Source organism: Eleginops maclovinus, chromosome 10, assembly GCF_036324505.1.
Source record: "Eleginops maclovinus isolate JMC-PN-2008 ecotype Puerto Natales chromosome 10, JC_Emac_rtc_rv5, whole genome shotgun sequence".
In the NCBI taxonomy this organism is placed as follows: Eukaryota; Metazoa; Chordata; class Actinopteri; order Perciformes; family Eleginopidae; genus Eleginops; species Eleginops maclovinus.
In genome coordinates this window covers 1713664-1739051 of record NC_086358.1, presented here as the reverse complement: position 1 = coordinate 1739051, position 25388 = coordinate 1713664, and the positions used below count along the sequence as shown (strand labels likewise).

At 43.6% G+C, this 25388-nt stretch overlaps 1 protein-coding gene across 1 annotated transcript in view; it reads left to right on the top strand.

Moving 5' to 3' along the window:
- Positions 1-25388, top strand: part of cacna1g (calcium channel, voltage-dependent, T type, alpha 1G subunit) — a 135781-nt gene that overhangs the window by 41410 nt on the left and 68983 nt on the right. Inside the window, 6 exon segments of the mRNA XM_063893793.1 lie at positions 2-670; positions 1534-1925; positions 15030-15181; positions 15276-15461; positions 16453-16573; positions 17986-18141. Coding sequence (XP_063749863.1) covers positions 2-670; positions 1534-1925; positions 15030-15181; positions 15276-15461; positions 16453-16573; positions 17986-18141 — 1676 coding nt within the window.

Genomic DNA, 25388 nt, shown 5'->3' with positions numbered 1-25388 from the left:
GCGAGACAGACGGCGCACATCATCCGTCACCTGGCCAGACGAGCCGGGGTCAACATCGCCGCCTCGCCCCAAGTGACGGAGACCCAACGTAGCCAGAGAAGAGGAAGGAAGTCCTCCAGGCAGGGATCGGTGACGGTGCATCACATGGCGCCCAATCAGCACCACCACCACCACCACCATCGCCACTACCACCTGGGGAATGGCAGCGTGAGGGGCGTCAGGTGTGTGGAGGGTAGAGATGTGGAGGCTCACAACAACAATGGAGGGGCCCTTGTTGGGACCGCCAGCGCCGGGCATCTTGCTCTGCCACCCTCAGTGACTACCGCCACCTCCGATACGAACCTGGCCACTCTGTCCCACCCCGCCCCCGACCTGTCTTCAGTTATCAGTGTCTTCCACGCTGAAACGCTGCGCTGTACCCCCTCGCCAACCATGCCTTCCTTTCCCGCCGCCCCGGCTCCCATGTCCAAATCCATGAAGAGGAACTCTGTACCGTTCGCAGGTCCGGCGCCGAAGAACTACCCGACCCTGCAGGCCCGAGTGCTCGCAGAGTCCAGGCGAGCGAGTGCAGCCGCCGGCACTCTGACCAACATCAGCTTCAACCTGAATATCCCGCCTGTACCGCAGGAGAGACGGCCTTCAAGCCTGGTGGACACACACACTCCCACAGGTAGAACAAACACAGCAAACAGACCGAATATTATACACAGCGTGTTCATGACAGACACAAACACTGTAGGATTTAATTTCCTGTTGGAGGGTTTGATCACTTCCTTTTGCAGACTTTGATCCAGCTACCAGTCCACCCTTTTGTAAGTTATCCTATCCTAAGCTTGAACCGGCGACCCTTCGGTTCCTGAGCCAAGTCCCTACAGGCTGAGCTACTGCTGCTCCAACCTCTGAACGTTTCTGATGAGCTCGTTTAGCTGTATTTCTTTCTGCTGTGGTGCATAGTTTGCTTCACTGGATATTCCCTTTGAGAGTTGAAAAACTGGAAGGGGAAAGAATGTCTGAAAACAACTTCATTATCCCATTCAGAGTCAAGGCCTAATTTCCATATCAGTGTTAAAGCAGGTCAAGTGACAAGCCCCTGGAAGCGTTCCTCCCTCCACAATCACCCATTTGTTGGAGTATTGATTTGTCATGATTAAGCCTCTCACTGTAACACTGTCCAGAGCCGGACGTTTCTACGTAAGAGAGACAGGAAGAGTGCTAATTATGCTCAATAAATGTTAATCCCTCATGTCAAAGCTCGCAGCCAGCTTCATCTGTGCCGGCCAACTCCTAAAAGGCAGGCCAGGTCTGCTCAGGTTGTGCAGGCGCTGGAAAAGCTGGCAGTTTGGAGACATTACTCACAGCACACACTGCCCGTCAGCATCACCCTCAACTCTCTGACACACAGCAACGATCCTGAAATGTTCACCACAGATTTATTCCATTGGATTTGACAATTTGTCCAAAACATTTATGTGATTTCGATGCAATTCCCTTCTGTTTGTCTCCGTCTGACCTGTTTTTCTCCCTCGGCTGCAGCCCAGCTCTCCGGCCAGCTGTCTGCTCGTGACCTCAGCACCAGCAGCGGCGCAGTGGACACAGTGGCTCTGACTTTCGACCCCGAGAGCTGCCCTTACTGCGCCAAGGCCCTGGCCAGCGAAGCCGAGGGCGGCAACGAGACGCCCGGAGACTCCGACAGTGAGGGAATATACGAGTTCACCCAGGACCTCCACCACAGGGACCGCAGGGACAGCCGGCAGCCCAAGAAGAAGCAGAGCGGCCTGGGCAGGACGGCGGCGAAGGTGGTGCGCTTCTGGAGGCTGGTGTGCGACACGTTCAGGAAGATCGTGGACAGCAAGTACTTTGGACGAGGGATTATGATCGCCATCCTGATCAACACTCTGAGCATGGGGATCGAGTACCACGAGCAGGTGAGTGTGTTTCTGAGTCTCAAATGGCTTCTCTGTACTTAGATTTGCTGTTTTATGTCGTTTCCTTGTATATTTACTAAATATTTGTCCTTTTTGTCGTACAAATGGAGCGGCTGTGATGCAGGAAACCATTCAGACCTGACCTGACAAAGTATTAGCGTATCATTATCGTACTGTCCAAATGTAAGAGTTAAACCCTGGATTCTGTTAGCTTCAGTAAATCCAGCACGACACTAATTAAAGTTATATATTTGTGTTTTTTTCCTATTTAACTAACACATCAGTATGAAAGAAAGCCACTGTTAATGTTGTTTGGTCAAATGAGCAGTCTGTAATGATTTGGTACCACAAACAATCTTTGCTAGCTACTAATTAAACTAATTAGCATCGTATTTTTCCTGTTATAGCACAGCTAATGTTAGCAATTGGGTTTGCATAGGTTGACACTGTCCTATACAGGTCATAGATGTTGGTTTTTCCCACTGTTACAGCTCCTCCCTTCTATACTGCTGCCTTAAAGAAGCCACCGTTACATTTGTTGGGTAGATTTATTATTCTGTCATGATTTTTCACTCAAACAATCTTTGCTAATTAGCTAGAAGATTGTATCCTATGCTACATTTACTATGCTACCCTTGCACTACACTGGAAGAGACTGTGGAACCAGTCAGGTATCCTAAAAATGGTTTCCATATCAATTAACAGCACTATGAATTGACAGAAGACAAATAAGTTAATTGAGATAAAATAAAAAGTCAGTTTTAAGGATCAGCTAGCTTTTTTGGTAGCTAGCTAACAGCGGCTATTGTTACTTCTGGTAATAGCACAGCATCAGTCTGTGATTTGAGACAACACTTCACAGTCAATGTCAAGAGTCTACAGTGCACCCGACTAGAGGAAGTGTCTGAGTTGACACAAAGCATGTGTCTCATTAACTAAGTGAGTATCTGGGGAGTTGATTGCAGCTCCATTGAGGAAGAGCCAGATGAATGAATGACTGTAGGAGTGATTAGCGTATGGATCCTCATTCCCTGTGTTTGTGTAAGCGAAGTAGCTCCCAAAGGCCCCACTGGAATTCCTTATGTCTCTCTCCGGCCTCGTTTGTTTACACGAGCGTAATTGCAGCCATGTGAGAGAGAGAGAACGGATATGAACGAGAGAGAGAGAGAGAGGGAGGAACAGGAGTGATTTAACGGGTGAGGAAGGCCCCGTAACATCTGACACAGATTTTCTCTCGTTAGCTCATTCTCAATGTGCAGTTTTCCTGGGTTTCTCTTTGACCTGATTCACACCTGATACTAAAACACAATCTGTATCAGGGAGAGGTTATTTGGATTAGGGAGAAAGACATGGTGTTAATGCATGCAGAAGACGCATTAGATCGACTAAACCACATCTGGAGAGCATTGTGATCCAGCCAGGTTTCCAAATACCTGCAGACTGGAGAGGAAACGTCTGAGTTTAAAGACAATGGACTTTAGAGAGATGATGTTACTCATGTGAATTAGGAGTCTGATTATATAAAAGTCTATGAGAACATTACTTCTAACTTGATTTACTACCTCAGTGAACATTTTCCTGATGTGTTTATGGTCTCAATGTTCCATTTCAAGTCTTCTGGATTACAGAATGGTGTTCATTGAGTAAATTATGGTTAAGTTTAGATGAAAAAAAACAATAAAGTAGGGTATGCTTTGAGCGTTGCAACCCCTTAGCAGGAGACTGATTGTATAGACGTCTATGAAACAATTACTATGACTTGAAATAGAGGTTGAGACCATAGACATATCAGGAAAACACTCACTGAGATAGTAAATCAGGTTAGAAGTAGAGTACTTTTCTCATAGACTTCTATACAATCAGACTCCTCATTGATGACACTACTTTATCTCTCAACATTCAATCTTAAACCCAGTTTTAATCTAGACTTTTATTGGCCTTAGAGACACAACAGACTAACATGAACCTGGAAATCAGCACAATATGTTCTCGTTAACTTATGGGAGAAGGGTTTGCTCGGGTAGTGGAGGTAGATAGATCTGCAATGAGCCCTCACTTACTACAGGTATTGCTTTTCCCTTTACTTCCTGTTTGTCAAGTGTGGGTTCAGAGGTGTGTATCGTGGTTTTAGCATGAGCCGTTTGGTCTAAAATGTTATATAGCAAGACAAGTAAGAGACACATCTATTGTAGTGTGTGTAGGTGTGTGTGTATGTGTGTGTGTAGGTGTGTAGGTGTGTGTGTGTGTGTGTGTGTGTGTGTAGGTGTGTAGGTGTGTGTGTGTGTGTAGGTGTGTAGTAGGAGCTTGAAGCCTGTCCAGGTTTTTTCGGGGTTACTTTCGGTGACTGACCCAGTGCCTATAAACACATCCAGATGCCATCCTCAGAAACTCAGCAGCTTTTACAGCTCTCTTCTCTTTGTTGCAGCCTCACCGTCTCTCTCTCTCTCTCTCTCTCTCTCTCTCTCTCTCTCTCTCTCTCTCTCTCTCTCTCTCTCTCTCTCTCTCTCTCTCTCTCTCTCTCTCTCTCTCTCTCTCTGTGCACTCCCACCCTTTGTCTCTTTCACTTACTTATGTCTCTCCTTCTTTCTATACCCTCCCCTGTCCCACCTTCTTGTCTTACTCTTCTTAAGTGTGTGATTTTGTTCCTATAAGGTCACAAAGCCTCCAGACAGGCTGCTGAAAACTTTACCGAGACGCTCCATTGATCGCACGCCCATCGACATCCAATAGACAGGAGGATCGCTGAGCCTCTGAAACTCTGTGCATACGGAGGAGAGGCTGGGTTTCTGTTTCCATACATCCACCCGCCAAGGTTCTCTGCAGGAGTTTCCCTAAAAACCTAACTGACATGGAGTGAAGTTGGATGGGAATTCAGGAAAAGGATAGAGCCAAAGTTTCATCCAGTTTGCAAACCCAAAGGCATACAATTGTCAGTCCTCAGGGAGCAGATTTTAAATCGTAATGAGCCAAAGAGAAGTATTAGTTCTGCTCTTTAAGTCCAATAATAATGAGCGGATATTCTGTACATAATAATGAAAACATTTTAACCCTAATTTAATGTGCACAGGGAGTGATGTGAAGCACATTTATGCCAAATGTTACTGCAGCACAAATGCATCATGTTAATCACGCCTCATGGACACACACACAACTGTGTTTGGATTTAGCTTTTAGTGTACTTGATATATTAGCAAACAACAGAGAGCTTTAACCAACATTCAGGAGATTAAGCTGCTCAGATGGATTATAAAGATCCTAGAGAAGATTTTAGCCTCTTCTGTCAAACACACCCTTCCTACATCCATGCCTTGGTTAGTTCATACAATCCATCAGGTGCACTTTGCTCTGCGTCAGCCAATCGGCTCGCTACTCCATCTCTGGGAGTCGCGCCCAGGTACCCCTCAAAAACACTCCTGTCTGCTACCTTGGCTCCTGATTGGTGGAATGAGCTCCCCTTTGACATCAGGACAGCAGGAACTCTGCAGATCTTCCGTCGTAAACTGAAAACGCATCTGTTTCCATTGCATCTGGGCAGTTAAATGCACTTTATAGAGTTAGCTTAGGCCTTGTAACTAATCCACTAGCTCTAACAATGGTAGGACTTGCTTGAAGTGAATATATCTGACCTTCCCTTGTTGTTCGGAGTCTGAATCTCTATGTTCTTCGCACTTATAGTAAGTCGCTTTGGTTAAAAGTGTCAGCTAAATGTAGTATGTGATTATATCAAGACATTGATTAGCCTTTGAAAAAAGGTCCAGCTTAAAGTTGTATTCACTTTAATGTCTTAATGCATGTTCCCTACTTTTCTCTCTCCATCGTTTACCCATCGGGGGGGAGGTTTAATCTTGTCAAATTCTCTTTAAGACACCCTGAGAAGCACACAACCTTATTCACACAGCGGGGGGGGGGCAGGAATCGGGTCAACTTGATCGAACAGCTGTCACACTCAACGACCGCCATCTATACTATTACCAATTTACGAGAGAGCTCTCCCGGTTTCTCAGCAGCTTCCCGGTGCCTTTTCAGTATCAATTCATTTAGATATAGAACATATAAATGTAGCCGTCGACGTCTTGATTTGTGCAGAAATAAGGAAACTAAAAAAGAGGTTGTAGCTTCAGAACGGATACTGCTGCAATGAATAATTGAACCTATGCTGAGTAAATGTACTTCATTACATTCCCACACTGCCTTCTCTTAAGCAGTCAAACCATAACACACACACACACCCTGACTGTCCATGACACACAGCAGAGCCCTGTCTGTCTGCTTCCTATCTCCTGAACGCACACACATATCTATACACACAAACACTGGGCTGCTGAGGAAACGCTGCGTACATGCAGGGCAGCCGAAGTGAATGTAAATACGTGAGCGCCACACAGAGATGGGAGGATAAAAATATGATTAAACGGAGCGCCGGACGGGGATGACAGGGTGTGAGGAGCTGGAGGTGAAGGAGATAGACGGGCTGGAGAGGGTGTCTGCTTTTTATCCCGGCGCAGTTTAAGAGCGTTACCATTTATGGTGGAGCTGATGGAATAGTTGTGTGGTTGCCAACTATGTGACACAGCCCATCGTCTATTTACTCCAGAAGGTCAACCTCTGTCTCACGTTGCATCAGAAAGTCTTCCCTCCATACTCGTTCTGAGGCTCTCTTGTAGCTTGAGTAGAAGTCAAGTAGATAGACAGCGGTGTCGAGGGAGGAGCGGAAAAAACGTTCCTGTTTTTGGAAAAGCTGGAAGCCTTTTAGCGCTGACATGAGTTTGGACTCTTGGTTTTCGAGCACAAAGTGAAGTGAAGTCACTTTTGGGGTCGTTTTCATTTCCCACGGGCAACGTTCTGACTTTCCTAACCTTGAGAGCTACTCCCTTGAATAGGAAAGTGCAGCTTAACAGTGATTCAAACGGGCGTTTTGTATGAATCCAGTCCAGTTCTGTCACTGTATGGGGGTAGAAAGGGTGGGGGGTAGTTTTGAGAAGAGCATGTTTTAGGATCAGCCTGAGATTGACGTTGAATGTTGAGTGACATTCACCTCAAGTAAGTTCAACTGAAGTAATTTGTGCAATAAAATCTGACCTTTTCTGACAAAAATGACATGTAGTTTGGTTTGTGGAGCTTTACTTGTCACTTGCAACTTCAGAAAATATACTTTCATGACCTTAAAACACACTGTAAAAGGAGTAAAGTGCCGGGTAAAGTAGTGTGGCATTGATCTGTCACACACAGGGTATCCATGACTGAAAGCATACCCGCATAAGTACATCATGCTGTATTAAGGAACACTTGAGACTACATATTGAAGACCATAAACTTGCCTGAAAAGTGTCTATGCAGATTATAAATCAAGTTAGTGAAATAGTCATTTTCTCATAGACTTCTATACAATCAGTCTCCTCGTAAGAGGTTGCAATGCTCAAAGCATACCCTGTTTTATAGTCTTTTTTAGTGTAAATATGACCATAACTCATATATAAACATCATGCTGTATTGAATAAGACTTGAAACCAGAGATGAAGACCATACAAATGTTAACTGAGGTAATAAATCAAGTAAAAAGAAGGGTAATTGTTTCATAGACTTCTATTCAATCGTTAGAGAGGTCGCCCCCTGGTGGACACAAGAGATCACGCAGTCTTAAGGCACTTCTTCTTCCCTTTGAAACTTGTTCTTAGACCTTTTTTTTATGATTCTGTAACAGATTAGTCAAGGAGGTCATTATGGGTTGGGTGGACGTTGCTGTGAATCACAATGACTGTTATTTGACCTCAAATCCTCTGTAAAAGTAGGCTGTTTGATTCCCTTTATGTACAGTCTTACTTGCCAAACCCGGAGAGACAGTGGAAAGAGCCCTTTGTTGTGCTTCTTGATCCAACCAGAGACAATATTTATTCAACTTTCATCCCGGCCTGGCAGAGGAGCGCAGCGTTGGCATGTGAAGGCGCTGGCCTGCCTCCAACACCGGGCCTCACAAAAGTGTTTTTCCAATTTGTACAACGGTGAGATGTAGATGACAAAACAACAGCTCCTAATCCCGGTGTATGGAGGGGAAGCTTTTCCAGCCCCGAAGGCCATGAAATAAAGACGGGAGAATCAATGGAGTGATCAAATGATGGATTCAGTTATTTCCTGGTTCAGTGACATGTCAAATAACCGGCTGCTTGTGTTTAGCGAGTTCTCCTCTCTGCCTTTGAATCCTACATTTCATCCTCTTCCCATTCTCTCAGCAACTTCTAGTTTTGCATGGTGGTGTATGTCCTCAAATACAATAAAAATACATGTTAATAAGTTTAGTTTGCAAATTAAATATTGTACACTTGTCCACAAACATTAGGAATATGGAGTTTTGGCACTGTAGTGTAAATTGCCTCCTAGTTTAGTAGTTTTATGTGGTGCTAAATATGCTGAAATCATTATGTAGGACACAATGCACGAGTAGAAAACAACAAGGATCTTACAATTGACTCTTTTGGGGCACCGAATTTGACATTAGTTTGTACTTAGCAAGGGTCCATATGACTCCTTTGACTGCATGTTACACTTCTGGTGTGTTTTCATTTGGTAAGTCCTTGCTAAAACTGAAGTATATGAGACCATTAGCCAGTTCCCTGCGGGTACATGTTGAACTTTCTTTTGGTTTCTTACAAAGCTCTGCACAAATCAAACAAGACACATTACCTTGAAAAATAACATTTTATGGCACCAGCAGCATAGCATCATGTCAAATGCTTAGGAAAGACCCAGAAACCACAGTGCATACCACATAAATAATTATCCCAGGGTAGTTTTGATGCAGACCCTCAGATCAGTCAGTCATTTGAGACAAATCATCACTATAATCGAATCATAACAAACCACCCATAATGGTGAGCGCATCATTCTCCATTTCACGCTTAAAATCTCCTTTTCTGTTTCACGCCTAAGCAAACCACTTGATTAAAATAAAACACACACACACACACACACACACACACACACACACACTGATACCAAACACGGTGCTGCATCATCTGCGGTGTGTGTGTCGGAGAGGAGCTCAGCGTCCCGTTTAGATTAGATCACATCAGATTAGGTGACATTACATTAGCGCTAACCAGATTAGCCTATTCCTCATCTAACACACTTTACCTCCTTAATGCTGCTGCAGCCTCATTACCCAGGACACACACCACCCAAGGAAGCTATTACAAGAGCAACAAACACATGCATCTTCCTTTAAGTTGCACGCACACACACCTCAGTGTCCGTTTGTCAATTAAGACAAGCTAATGACGATGCTAGCATGCAAAGCTAACGGCGGTGTTTGCATTGGTTGTATTTTTCTGCCTCCTTTGTGTGAGAAAAAGGGTTTTTATGGCCTCATTCTCCTGCAGTAATCTTGCATGATGTCTGAGGAATGTCTTAATATACAAGCTGGAACAATAGCAGAGCAGAAACAGTGGGGGAAAAATAATGACCCGAACCTCAAGGCCAGATGTCTGCAGTCCAAGTCTCACCTCATAAAAACTGTACTCCTTGTTCTGGCTTATCAATCGCACTTATTATAAAAGCTCTGTGTGTGTGTGTGTGTGTGTGTGTGTATAAAATATGTGCATACATGGTAATGAGTACAGCTCAGTGTGTGTCGGGCCTGGTTATGAGCTTTGTCTTGGAAGAAGGGCTCAGATATATAATACTCTGTTACAAATAAAAGTCCTGCATTTACTTTAATAAAGCTCATCATTATTAGCATTAACAAATACTTAAAGTCACAAAAGTGAATTATGCAGATAATAATATACACGTCATATGATCCATTAATGTGCTCCTAATGGGATTTTGCTGCCAGTGAAGAAGGAGCTAGCTGTTGAGGAAAGCTGTGAAATAAATGTGCCTTCAAATTATTGAAGAGTTCAAGTTTAACGTAACATAAAAAGGGGAAACACACATAAAGTACAAGTACCCAGGCCTGGGGAGTAACGGATTACATGTGTTTGGATTAAGGATAAGGGTGCAATAAACAGTAAAGTTATGAATGGACACGTTAAAGGGCATCAAACCCAAAGAGAAGTGTAAATTGCATAAAGGGAAAAGTAAAAGTACTTCAAATTCTTACAGAGCTTAATACTATAGTTAGGGTTGGACTGTGTGAGTGTGTTTCTACGTAGCTGTGATTGAAGGCGCTCACACCCCAGTGTTAGGTGTTTAACCTTTGACCTAGTTCATCATTGTCTCCTTCCTCTGTCTCTTTTCCCATGGCATTGTTCTTCGGCCTTGGGGGTGCTGTGATCTCCCTTAAGGAGGGGCAACTCGGGCGCTTTGTGAGTCCAGTTTCTGACCGAGCTCAAGCTGACCTGAGTGTATTGTTCAGGGACGTCTAGAAGCCCTTCTTATCTGACGTACGTTCTTTTCCAATGTGCGACAGCTTCAGTTAGATTCAGGATCCATATGTGTTTAGTCTGGCGAATGAAGGATGTTGATTGTCCACTCTTAACTAGATAAAACCTGGAGATCTTCAGGATTGGTCGGGCAACCGCTCTGTCACCTCGTGGCTGCAGCAGATGTGTTGTCAATTCTCCGGCCTTTACCTTCAGAGTAAACCTTCAGTGTTTGCCATCAAAGTTCCAGCTCTCCCCGTGTCTCTCTGAGTTTCCTCTCCATTGCTCCAGAAGTTTCCATCACACCCAGAGTTTGTTAACCCTATAGAAACAATGAACATAGCATAAAAGGGAAATACTCAAGGATGGAAAAAGTACCTCGCATTCTTACTGAAGAGCTAACTGGTGTTAGGGTCAGTCTGTGTTTCAGTGTGTTTCTACATAGCTGTGTGTGAAGGCTTTCATCTGAAGCAACAAACAAACATCCCAGAATGTGTTTACCCTTACCTAAGTACATGTACCTTCATTTCCACCACTGCTCCTGGGTACGCCTTTGTGCATTCGCCTTATGGGTGCTAGGGTTAGGGTTGATCTATATGTGTTTCTACATAGCTGTGTTTGAAGGCCTTCATCTAAGAGAACAAACAAACATCCCAGAATGTGTTTACCCTTTCAACCTTTCTTGAACGCACAATGCTTTGTAAGGGATTTGGCGCCAGTGTACAAACGAATGGACACAATAAAGCAGCGGCATCAAACGAATGCATTTCGTCTGAGTCTGTGAACCCCGACAGACACTACAGATGATGACAGAGGTGAGATGAAACACAGAGCAGCCTGCTTTTTATTTCAGGAAGCGAGCTGCGGGGAAATAATGATTTCTTAATCAAGGAGGCGTACAGTATTTTCTACATTGCACACATATTGCACAATGCTAACAAGTAGCGTGATGAAATACACTTTATGTAATGTGTCTTATTCCTGCTCCTCCACTTTGACTCTCCCAGTTATTATTACACTTCCTGTCATTTTATTTAACAGCCTAGCAGAGAACCACAACAAGTCTGATTATTTTGGAGATGGATATATACTTTGAGTTCTTCCACACAGAGATGACAAGAGCTTTGGGTTTGAATGCTAAAGATGCAGCTGCTATCTTAATTAGACATACTCAACTTATTTTTGGAGTAATCGTGGTGTTTTGAAGGATGTCAGGACTCTTTAAAGTAGAGACGCTACATACTGATATACACCTGAACATCAGCAGGAGAGGACTCTTTAAAGTAGAGACACTACATACTGATATACACCTGAACATCAGCAGGAGAGGACTCTTTAAAGTAGAGACTCTACATACTGATATACACCTGAACATCAGCAGGAGAGGACTCTTTAAAGTAGAGACACTACATACTGATATACACCTGAACATTAGCAGGAGAGACTCTTTAAAGTAGAGACTCTACATACTGATATACACCTGAACATCAGCAGGAGAGGACTCTTTAAAGTAGAGACTCTACATACTGATACACACCTGAACATCAGCAGGAGAGGACTCTTTAAAGTAGAGACACTACATACTGATATACACCTGAACATCAGCAGGAGAGGACTCTTTAAAGTAGAGACTCTACATACTGATACACACCTGAACATCAGCAGGAGATGACTCTTTAAAGTAGAGACGCTACATACTGATACACACCTGAACATCAGCAGGAGAGGACTCTTTAAAGTAGAGACACTACATACTGATATACACCTGAACATCAGCAGGAGAGGACTCTTTAAAGTAGAGACTCTACATACTGATATACACCTGAACATCAGCAGGAGAGGACTCTTTAAAGTAGAGACTCTACATACTGATTTACACCTGAACATCAGCAGGAGAGGACTCTTTAAAGTAGAGAGACTACATACTGATATACACCTGAACATCAGCAGGAGAGGACTCTTTAAAGTAGAGACACTACATACTGATATACACCTGAACATCAGCAGGAGAGGACTCTTTAAAGTAGAGACACTACATACTGATATACACCTGAACATCAGCAGGAGAGGACTCTTTAAAGTAGAGACACTACATACTGATATACACCTGAACATCAGCAGGAGAGGACTCTTTAAAGTAGAGACTCTACATACTGATACACACCTGAACATCAGCAGGAGAGGACTCTTTAAAGTAGAGACACTACATACTGATATACACCTGAACATCAGCAGGAGAGGACTCTTTAAAGTAGAGACTCTACGTACTGATACACACCTGAACATCAGCAGGAGAGGACTCTTTAAAGTAGAGACACTACATACTGATATACACCTGAACATCAGCAGGAGAGGACTCTTTAAAGTAGAGACACTACATACTGATATACACCTGAACATCAGCAGGAGAGGACTCTTTAAAGTAGAGACTCTACATACTGATACACACCTGAACATCAGCAGGAGAGGACTCTTTAAAGTAGAGACACTACATACTGATATACACCTGAACATCAGCAGGAGAGGACTCTTTAAAGTAGAGACTCTACATACTGATACACACCTCTGAGTTATGCTGCAACGATTTGTCTTTGTGTTGCTGGACCTTCCGTTCCGCCTCAGGGCTTCTATTGCATTGTGGTCTTATGGGAGTAATGACTTAATACCAAGCAATGAGTTGTGAGGGTGGACTCCTTTAAACTCAGATCAGGGTGCTCTTATTGAAGTGTTCTGCAGGCAGAGTTTGGTTTCGAGTGCTCAAACTCAAACTTCGGGATTTTAGCCTTTGCAGACCATTTACATGCACACAAACCTATATGTCGCACTACAGGAAAGCAGTACAATACGGCTTCCTGGTTCCTGGTGATGTCACTATGATCCGGATGTAAACAAAGCAGTCCAATGGAGGTGTTGTAAATAGTATATTGCTTAAATCAGACAACTCTGTCTCCCATACGGACTAAAAGCTGTGTGTGTGTGTGTGTGTGTGTGTGTGTGTGTGTGTGTGTGTGTGTGTGTGTGTGTGTGTGTGTGTGTGTGTGTGTGTGTGTGTGTGTGTGTGTGTGTGTGTGTGTGTGTGTGTGTGTGTGTGTGTGTGTGTGTGTGTGTGTGTGTGTGTGTGTGTGTGTGTGTCCTCCTCTGCGGCACGAGGAGCTTTTGTTGGGCGAGCGATGCTAATCTCTGATTCCTCTCTCTGTGCGTCCACGCTGCTGATGAGTAATCGCTGCGTAAACAATCACCGTGTACACTGATTAGTGGCAGCCACCAGCACAGGCTTAATGACACACACACACACACACAGACACACACGGTGTTTACATAACTTTACATTACATCCTGCTTCATCCTGTGGTTGATGTTTGTATTTATACACACTGACACACTGATATTTAGACTGTGGGATAAGCAGTCAGTGTGAAAGTACATTTAGTATATTGAGTATTTTGATGGCAATTATAATCATTTAGAAATTATTAATAATAATAATAATAATAATAATAATAATGATGATGATGATGAGAAACATTGGAAATACTAAATAAATACGTTTGAGAATAATAGTTATTAATAAATAAAATAAAAACATTTATAATATTAAATATAAGACCTTAAATTATCTGGGTTATTTCTCAAACACACACACACACACACACACACACACACACACACACACACACACACACACACACACACACACACACACACACACACACACACACACATGTGTGTTCTGACAGTTGCATGATGGAGAACATGCAGACAGGGATCAGGCCCTTGACACCTTTAATCCTCAGTGTCGTGTGTGTGTGTGTGTGTGTGTGTGTGTGTGTGTGTGTGTGTGTGTGTGTGTGTGTGTGTGTGTGTGTGTGTGTGTGTGTGTGTGTGTGTGTGTGTGTGTGTGTGTGTGTGTGTGTGTGTGTGTGTGTGTGTGTGTGTGTGTGTGTGTCTGATAGCATGTTTGAGCTCTGTAAACTGTTTATTACATGGAGATGAAAGGCCTCACGCTGGTGTCTGGGTGTTTCACAGCTCACATATACACACACACACACACACACACACACACACACACACACACACACACACACACACACACACACACACACACACACACACACACACACACTCCATGGCTCCCAGCAGCAGCTCTCCTCTCCCCGCTGATAATTACACATTCTTGTTATAGATGTTGGATTTACATCCTCTGTCATATTCAGCTTGTATCTGCCTGCCTCCTGTTCTGTTCTCGTCTGTCTGCTCTTTCTGTCTCTCTCACACACACACACACACACACACACACACACACACACACACACACACACACACACACACACAAGGACGCACACCAGTTGTTTGATGTAGATGTGAGTGGCAGCCGGGGCTTTGAGCAGACAGTGGCAGGCCTATTCAGCAGTGTGTGCGTGTGTGCGTGTGTGTGTGTGTGTTTGAAAGGACAGATTTGTCATATTTGAAGGGGTTTTGCCACCTGCATATTTGCCTTGCTCAGCAGGTGTTGCTCCTGTAGTTACATAAAGGTCTTTCTGTTTAAAAACACAGCAGACTGTAAAATGATGCACAATACAGTGCGCTATCGAGACTCAGGTTTTGTAAGCAGCCTAATATAGATGTTATTTCAAACTACCTGTATTTCTATTGTCCTGTGTTACTGTCTATTTGTTCTTGACGGCTCCTTGACCTCTGTGTCTCCCTCTGTGTCTCCCTCGGTGTCTCCCTCGGTGTCTCCCTGCAGCCGGACGAGCTGACGAACGCTCTGGAGATCAGTAACATCGTGTTCACCAGCCTCTTCGCTCTGGAGATGCTGCTCAAGGTGTTGGTCTACGGGCCGTTCGGATACATCAAGAACCCGTACAACATCTTCGACGGCATCATCGTGGTCATCAGGTGAGGGAGGAACTCTAATATTTCAGAAAGCCTTCATCATCGTGATAGGTAAAAATGGACTTCATTATAAGCAGTGATTGTCTCTCTGCGACAGTGTGTGGGAGATCGTGGGGCAGCAGGGCGGGGGTCTGTCGGTGCTCAGGACCTTCCGGCTGATGCGGGTCCTGAAGCTGGTGCGCTTCATGCCGGCTCTGCAGAGGCAGCTGGTGGTGCTGATGAAGACCATGGACAACGTGGCCACCTTCTGCATGCTGCTGATGCTCTTCATCTTCATCTTCAGGTAGGCTTCTTTGCATTCATTACATCATGCAATAAAGGTGGAGTTGCACCAGCGTCTATGAGCGGTATACATCACTGAGGCTCTATTCAAACCAAACTTTATTACTCCTTTACATTTTCACAAAGGCATTCATCACCTTTCACAATAAAGGCCTCAGACCTGTTGTCTTTGCAGGAGAACACACACCTATGTATGAAAACATTCCAATATGTGCACCTCTGAACTCCTGCTTTATGGATTTAACATGTGTATATATACTGTAAAATCCACCTAGGGTGCAGAATGTGTTTCTTAAAGCAATACTCCAGCAGAAATGTAGATTTAAGGACTCCCTTACCTGCAGATAAATGTTGGGAATAGTAACAAAAAAACTGTCTCTATCTAAAAATAACTGATTAAACAAATGACCTTTGGAGGTGTTAGTGTGCATTAGTTCTGTAGTTCTGGACCGAGCTAGGCTAACTATATCCCCATGCATCGAGTCTTTATGCTAAGCTGATCACCTCCCATCTTCCATTGAAATAAAGCAAATATTGCTGATGTATTGCTTTTCCAGAGTAGTGTAAACACCCTGTAATTTGAAGGACATGTATCTGTGATGCCAGTGGGTTTTTGTTTGAGTGTCATTGACTTGGTGTGTGTCGCTCTCCATGGTGCTGAACCTGGCTCGATCACTCCATTCCCACTTCCTTTTATGGCAACATTACAGCCAATATGCATCATGGGTCACCTGTTTATAAACCAACAACTGTTCATTACCTGAGAGAATATACAGTGTGGTGTTTCTTTAGTGAAAGCTTTTAGCCCCCCGGGCGGTAATTACCATCAGGATCAGTGTTTCCTGCCTCAGCTGTCGCGCAGGCTGCAGGTGTAATCAGCGTTCTGGAGTCACTGCAAGTTTCTTATTTCCAGTTATTTGTGCTGTATCTGATGGGTTAGCCTGGAGTAAACACTCACCCCGCTGCTTCCTGTTTGTTCTCTCCTGCGTCAGTATCCTGGGGATGCATCTGTTCGGGTGTAAGTTTGGATCCGAGGTCCTGGCAAATAAAGACACGGTGCCCGACAGGAAGAACTTTGACTCGCTGCTCTGGGCCATCGTGACCGTCTTCCAGGTGAGAATTAACAATATTAACCTGTACAAGGGAGGGTTAAAGCTCCCCCAGACACTCCCAACTTCCATCCTACTTATGAAGTGCCCATGAGCCACATCTCAACGTCTCCCTGCTCCATTACTGCTGCCTGAAATTGTCCCCATTCAGAGTCTGAAAAAAAGACAATTTCCTCGTGAATAAGTAAAACATATCAAATCAAATATTCCTTTTCACTCCGCTTCCCCCGCCCTCATTTTCTTCCTCTCTAGTTTCCATTTCCAAGTCCCTCACATAGGTTAAGTAGGTCTGCCTCTTGCATTGTGTCACATTAGATTAGTGATTAGTGTGTTCATCCATTATCCATCCATCGTACTGCACAGTATTTATCACTCTTAATATAGCTCCCATTTATAATTCAGAGGAACATCTGATCGGGGATGATGTAAAGTGTCAGCATGTCTCTCTGCGCCGAATATTTTACTGACATGTCTGATCTCATGATGTTACACATGGAGGCTTTCATGTGGCTCCACTGATCCAGTCTGCAGTGGGTAGAGAGCTGCAGGAGTGAGTCCTAATACACTGAGATGAGATAGCATGTGTGCTGTTCCCTCTTCTTGAAGTCTGTGGTTTTTCTGAAATATCACGGGTTGTTATCACACACACTCTTGCCTTTTTTGTTGAGGAAATTAGAGCGATGCTAACTTCTAGCTTGGCTCATAAAAAATGTGTTAATGCCTCTTGAGCATAGGTCACCAGGAGATGCCAGAGGAAAGGCAACAAGCCCACGAATACTGTTTTATGAACATAGGTTCACTGAAGTAAAAACAGATCAGATCATTTTTAAATAAAAAGTCTGAATTTATTTTGTGAGACTTTTGAAAAAGGTTGACATTTGTAAAAAGTTAGGAATGCAAAAAAGTGAGATTTTTAAGAAAATAATAATCCGGATTCTGAGACAAAAAGAAGGAATTCTGAAAGGAAGATGATTAGGGCCACATAAAGCGGATTCAGGCAGCGGGCGTATAGATTCAAAGCCTACAGAGCAGAACAGCTGACAGAGCAGAGTAACATCTGATCCACTCAGGATTATCAGAAGACGTTTACATTTTATCTGAAAAGTGAATTTCTTTTAGGAAAAAAGAGATCATTTTGAAGAAATAGTCAAAAAATCCCAAAAGTTAAAATTAGGAAAAAAGAAATCTGAAGTTTGAAAAAGGAAATCAAAATAAAATATTGAGCAACAGTTTTAAAACATACCCAGTTCCTGGAGGGGTCAAACTACCACCATTAGCAAAATAAAAAGTGGAACAAGAACACAACATGTGCAAGCATTCATAAGGCTTAGCGAACAGTCCACTATCAAACAAATACTATCAAACATTTGCTTAAAAACCTTGTGCTTCAATCCTATTTCCTTCCCTTTCTTTCAGATCCTCACCCAGGAGGACTGGAACAAGGTTCTGTATAACGGCATGCACTCCACCACTCCTGTAGCTGCGCTCTACTTCATCGCGCTCATGACCTTCGGAAACTACGTCCTCTTCAACCTGCTGGTGGCCATCCTGGTGGAGGGGTTCCAGACGGAGGTAAAATGTGGCTGCTCATACACCAACGAAACAATACAGAGCAATGGAATGGAAATCAACTTTTTGACATGGAATTGCTTTTATTTCTTAAAACTACTCATTTCTGCAGAAGGTGAGGGTCTAATACAATCTAGCGTTGTAGTATTGTGCGCTGCTAGTTTTGGTTTAAAAAAGAGACTGAAACACAAAGACAAGTTATCATTTCTGTGCAAGCTCACGTAACACTGATGGATGTGTTTCCTCGCCCATGCGTACTCAACAAAGTCCACAGTGTGTGCATTAACCTGTAGCTTACCTCTCCTTGCACTCTCTGCAGCGGGTTATGTGAGGACATGTGAACTCACTTTTTTCCACTCTTCATCTTCACCTCGCTGTCAGCCTCCTCTCCTCCCACTCGTTCCCACTATCTCAGCAGTCATCCTGATTATTTATCTGCTTCTTTCCCAGTGAAGGTCACATCATGAGGAAGCTATGTCTGCTCGACTTTCATCTTCTTGTCCTTTTTTTTGTTCATGTCTTATTTGTGCAGGAGTAAAGGTTGCAAGAGCTGTGCAATCCTTTTGTGAAGGCATTTCTCACTTTGCAGAAGCTGCTAATGAATGAGCAGGATTCAAAAGACACAACGAAACAACAGGTGGCGAATAATGCTAATGCTGAGGAGCTAGGTCAACTTGCTACGTGAACCTGCTAGCTTAGCCGGCTTCTCCACACCTTTCTTTTTGTTCTTTTGGATATCCGGTCTGCAGGATTGGCCGACGGTTGATCTGTTGATTAAGTGAAAGAAACACTTATTCAAAGACATAGTCTGAGAAAAAGCTGGTCATGACTCAGCAGGTTTTAAAAGACTTATACAAAATGAATCAAAAGGCTAACGGAGGCTAGGTTAGCTTTTTGACTTCTTTTGCATTTCTCTTCTCGTTCTTTTGGATTTCTGGCCTGCAAATGTTCTGTTTATGTTTTATAATCATCTATATATTTCATAGCCTTAATATCAGCAGCAGCAGCCACCCTTTTTGAATAAAAGAATCTCTAAAAACCCACTTTTTCACACAAAACAATCATAGTTTGCTGAGTTTTTTCCCACATCCCGTTTTATCATTCTCCTGCTCTTCCTTTAATGCCCCCCTGATCTGTCCCCTCCTATATACAACAGTTTTTATGTCATAAAACAAAAGTGATGTGTCCTCCACCAGCACATTATGTGTGTGCTTCTCCTCTAAGACAGGAAACTGATATTGTTAAGAGACAGCAGCTGGGGAAACAGAGTCCCTGAGCGTTTTATGGGGAAGCAAAGAGGTTGAAACTTATTGAGCCCATTCGGAGAATAGAGGGCTTTATTTAAGACGGATATTGAGAAGGGAAGAAATGGAGAGAGTAAATCTCCAGCTGTCTACTTGTCTCATTTTTCCTTTAAGGGGTGACAGCACCTTCGCTTTGATCTCCGGCGCTCTTTGGCCCTCTTGTCGAGAGGAGGGAGAATAGACCAGGAGAGGTTGACAGCCTCATAAAATATGGATTAATTTGAATGGGCTTCTTCTCCTATTGAGTTCACATAGGAGGAGGGAGACAATGGCCAAAGCTGATTTAAATGGAGGCTTCACATGCAGGCCTAGAGTGCAGTTAATGTATTTATGGTGTCTTAATGACAAAAATTGGGTTTCGCTAAGAAGTTATAGCTTTTATCCGGTGATAACTTCTGTTCTCCTGTATCATCACAGGGCTGTCGGCTTGATTCTCCCTCTCCCGTTTTCAAGCTAACGTCCTTTTTTCCCGTCAAACACCAAGTTTATTTTTAGGCGGCCAAACTTTCCCTGCGTCAGGGTTGCTTGGTAACGGGCGCCTGAATGAGGTGATGCTAGTCAGGAGAGATTTATAGGAACACACACACACACACACACACACACACACACACAGCGCCACTATTGTTTCCCGTCTGATGTCCATATTGCTTTTGACACAAAGGCAGAGGGGAAATCATGCCATGGCGGTGTTGTGTCAGTCTTTGTTCTGCTTCTATTTTCTTGAACTCCATCCTCCATGTCTTCGTCTCTGTAACAGAATCTATTGTCCGCTGCAGAGAGTGCAACACCCATCTGGTTTCCCTATGGACACCCTTTTTCCTTTTTACCACACCTCTTACACTACATGCACGACTCACACTGAGCCGGCGCAGGAATGCTTCCACGCCGAGCACAGTACGTCCCGCACGGTTGCTTAAACGTTTTTGTGTCGAGATCATTTCCATCTCTGCTTTCTGACTGAATGACTCCTCATCCATCAGTGGACCAGCGAAGGGTAAAACATGGCTGTGCTCGTCTACCTCTTTGCTGTCTCCACGTTTCATCAGTGGTGGAAGAAGTACTTCAAAACTCAAAGGGTTTATTATCATATGCACACAAGCTTCAGCGTAGGATAAGTCCCAGGCTCTCCCCACAATGTACCTATGGCTTTAAAAGAAATAGTGCAAGGTAATGGTGAAGTGATGTTAAACGTATTAAATGCATGCACTCATAATCCTGCTTAGGTAAAGGTACATAAGTATAGGCATATCCTATCCCATTTCAGAATCATATAAATCTTAAATGATTAAATTGTGATTGCTAATGCAGTCAATGTTTATATTACATTGTTAAAATAAACCAATAAAACTTACATTTTAGGTTAGTTTCCAACAACAGCCTCCTAATGGAAGTGGTTTGGGTTGCATTTGGCTCCTGTGGGCCACCGTAACTTTGCACATAAAGCCAGTGAAAAGCACAGTATTGGGGTATAAGTACCTACCAGTGCAGTACTTGAGTATATGTATATTGGCATACACACAGAAGCTACAGAACATCTTAAGCGTCTTCCAACAATGCATGATAAATATATAAGACATAAAACAAAACCTAGAAGAAAGAGAGTTTAATGCAGGAGAAGTAAACTATAGACATGTTGCAGTGTATATACTTTTATAAAGGAATCAGATAAACAGGTAAATACTGCACAGCGGAACAAATACTGCATCCCACCACTGCTCGCCATGCTTCCAACCAATGAGAAACACTGGTGTGGTTTCTGCCCACCGTGTTGCAGGACGGTCTGCTTGGACTTGTTGCATGGTGAAGAAACTGACTCTCCTCTAACTCTCTCCTCCTCCTCCTCCTCCTCCTCCTCCTCCTCCTCCTCCTCCTCCTCCTCCTCCTCCTCACCGCTGTGGTTCCTCCTCTGTCTCCTCTTCCTCTCTTCCTGTGTGCGCCTCCCTCTCCTGTCCGGCTGCACCCATCACTTCCACTATAGGAAGTGACCAAGCGGGAGGACTTGCATGCCGTGCTGAGCCTTATTCAGCTGCCTGTAGACTCAGGGGTATGTAAAGCACTGCAGCCCCTTCCTTCCCTCCCTCATGCATCCTCCCCTGCTCCCTTCTGACCTCCCTCTTCACCCCTTCTCCTCACCCGTCTTTACCTACTGAGGCTTTGCAGATATGTGACGGGTCTTACTGTAAGCCGCAGCTTGGAGGTATCTTCCTATGTGCCAAAAAAGTGCATAATTATTTGGCTAATTAAGAAGGCAAGATCAATTAATAAACACCCTAATGCAGATGTTACATTCCAAACCAACACTTGCTGTAAGCGTCTTCAAAAAGAGCCACTCATATTTATATTTGAGTAAAAAATTAAAATGGCATCAAATCAAGTTACGATTTCATTAGCTGTCTAAAGAAATCGTCTCAAAAATTAAGAAAAGTGAAGAAACTTATCCTAACTTCAGAACTGTAACAAGAACTTACAAAACGGGGTTTCTGGCAACAGAAGGTGTATATTTTACGCTGTGAAGGCATGCCAAATATATCTGTATTTTCATACTGGCCATTAGTTATGATGCATCATAAAGATTGAAATCATAGAGGATTTGATATCATTACTGAAGGTCTGACCACTTAGTGAGCAGGCTCATGCGCTGAATCCAATTCAATGTGCTATTTTTAGTCCCTTAAATAAACATAAAATAATCAGATGGCTGGTAATGAAGCTTTTTCCAGCAGATGATAAGCTCTCTATATATCTATAATTAAATATCTGGTTCTGTGCACTAATCATGTGCAGGTTGCATCATGCTAATAGCACATCATGCTAATAGCTAATACAGTTTAAAAAACTAGCAAATCAGATCATAGAGAAAATGAGCCTTTATATAAACATCAAGCAACATGTGACACATATAAGAAAGGTAACTCACATACTGTGTTCTACTCTCTGAACACTGAAGAGACACCAATGAACGTTAAAGGGCCCCCTTTAAACCCTCAATACCTGTCGAACCAGCTAGCCCAAGGAGCGTTAAATGGAAACGCATGTTGGGTATTGTTACAAAATGTGCTAACTAAACTTGCTGTCAAGAGAACCACCCGGACAAATAGCGCATACATGCAGCCACTTCTGAACCCCTGGCTTTGTGGACCTCCAGCATGGCTGCCAGAGAACGTGTCACTTCCTGTAAACGTCCCCTCACCTCTGAAGCTTCCTGCATGAAGCCCTCGCTGCTGAGGCTGACGACGAGGCACCCTTTACTGTGTGTGTGTGTGTGTGTGTGTGTGTGTGTGTGTGTGTGTGTGTGTGTGTGTGTGTGTGTGTGTGTGTGTGTGTGTGTGTGTGTGTGTGTGTGTGTGTGTGTGTGTGTGTGTGTGTGTGTGTGTGTGTGTGTGTGTGTGTGTGTGTGTGTGTGTCTTGTTCTTTCAAGCCCTCAGGTTGAATGCTCGCCTCCCCCCCATCTCTTTTTTTTGGGAGGGTTTTCAAGCTTCGTGGTGAGAACGCTTTTATCTGGCTGGATTTTGGAGATAAGGTGAAGGAGACAGGGATGGGGGGGGGGGGACAACTGTGTTTGCAGGACCACAGGCCACAGTGCATTCTGGGAAATGAGGCCTTTGAACAGCAGATGGTTGTAAGAAGTCTCGTCCTCGTGTCCGCGCCGTGTCACGCCGCTGAATGAGGTCCAGGTGATTCAACTGGTTTCCAATGTTGCGGGGGGGGGGTTTGGGTTGAGTGGGGGTCTTCTGCCTGATCTAATCTAATGGTTAAACCTGTCGCACATTGCCTTCTATAAACCGTAAACTGTTTCTGTGCATGGAGTGGTGCAGTGATGAAGGGTTTCAGACATTTCTCCATCCGACTCTGAACAAACGTTGATGATACAGCAATAGGAATATGCTTCTTCCTTTTTCTTAAACCAGTTGCCTCTAAAGGTTTTTGCAAAGACAGGCAATACTGAAATGCATTTTTGGTATCTGGGTGTTAGGAATACTTTTGCTTTAGGGATAATTCTACAAATATCGCTGACTGAAAGTCCAAAGATGTCACTGGGGAAATGAAAGGTAGAGATTATAGCTTTGTGACCAGGGTGGTGGGGGTGGGGGTGTTTTGATTTGACCTGGACTCGAGGGATATCCCTGGTCCTGAAATAGCTGCGTTGTTTGGATAGCTTGTCTGCTCTCTGGGTGTCGGGAGCAGGAGACGGACCAGGCCGGCTGCTGCTGATAGCTGGTCTATTATACACCAACAGCCCCCGGGGGGAGCTCAATTACACCGCTTAAAGGAGGGTGTAAATGGATGTTGTCGGGTGGATGCTGATAGGAGGAAGAGGGGTAATTGTGTGTGTGTGTGTGTGTGTGTGTGTGTGTGTGTGTGTGTGTGTGTGTGTGTGTGCGTGTGCGTGTGCGTGTGGTGTCCTCCACAACTGCATCGTACAGCGGCCCAGAGTTGAATCTGATTACTGTTTTAGCAAACCTCTAAATAACCCCAGTAATTACATTCACAACTATTAGGTATGGAGGTCCAGGGGTTCCAATATCTGAGTGAAATCATTTAGAATGGCATCAAATTAAGTGAGCATGTCTTTAGCTGTCTAAAAAATTGTTAAGTTAATAAACGTAACAGAACTTTTTGAAGTCATTTTGCTCAAGATAAAGACGGTAACAAACGTACTAAATGAGTTTCTGCCAAACGAAAGGTCTATATTTGACCGTGTGAAGGCTTCCGTTTCCCTTCCATAGATAAGTATTACCTCTCCTATAATTCCCACTTCACCTGATATGCCTTCATCAGAAATAGAAGAAAAGGTAACGTCTTTTATGTGTGTGTGATTGCTTCTGGCTGGATCTTCTGGAGCTTTTGTTTTCTGACAGCTGAGATCGGGATTATGTCCATCTGAGAAAGAGTAGTACGAGATGTACCGGAGAGGGAGGGAGTAAATAAGAGACAGAAGATAGATAAAGAGAAGAGGATGAGGAAAGTAAGAAGGAACAACAAACAGAGGAAACTAAAGGACATGTGGCTGCAACAGAGCTGGATTACTGTCCCTCTTACAGCCTCTTACTTACTTTGGGTTTCTTAATTGAAATCAGAGGATTAAAGCTGAACAGATCTCAGATCACTCAGCTATGTACATTGTAATCTGTGGATATATCAAAGGTTTATACTACTGCTGCACAAAGACTCATAGATAATAAAGCTTTGTTTTTATTATGCAGCATGAACACACTTTCCTTAAAGGACTCATTAGAGTAGCGGAGATGCCGAGCCAAGAGAAGTAATCGCCTCAATTCATCTTCTCATGTCGGTCCTGCAGGTATAGAGGAAACTTCTGCATGCATTGGAAAAGCTAAGCTGTGATTATTTTACCCAAACATGAAAAGTAAATCACATTGAAGCTGCAGAGAAGAAAAGGGGCTTCAAAAAGAAGGTGAGATATGGTTTTAAATGTGTGAAAAAGGACCAGAAATTAGCATGATTCCACTAATGCTGGTCTATATATTTGACTCCAAACTCAAACTATGACGCATAACGTTTCCGTATAGCTTCAGTTCTGGACATAGCAATGCTAAGAGGAGTAAAGGAGGAAGCCAGGGGAGGTGTTATGAAGAAGAATGGAAGTCCATAGGGGGGGTTTGGGGTGGATAGAGGAGAGACTTGAACCAAAAAGACGGCTGTTAATCAGAGTCTATGTTGTTCTACTGGGTCACGTAAGGAACCAACCTAACTTCCGCACGTTACTTAAATAGAAGTATAACCTACGTCACTTCTGTCGCTTTCGTTAAGCTTATATTAACGGCGTGTTGAAGTATATATATGAAATTATACTTAAGGACCAGTCCAGTCCCGTAAAAAAGCCACCAGGGTCGAGTCACCTTGTTTTAGTTGTGCAAATTCAGCCTTTGGATAGTCTTTCTTTATTTCCCCATCTGCACCGACCGTATAAATGGTCAATTGTTT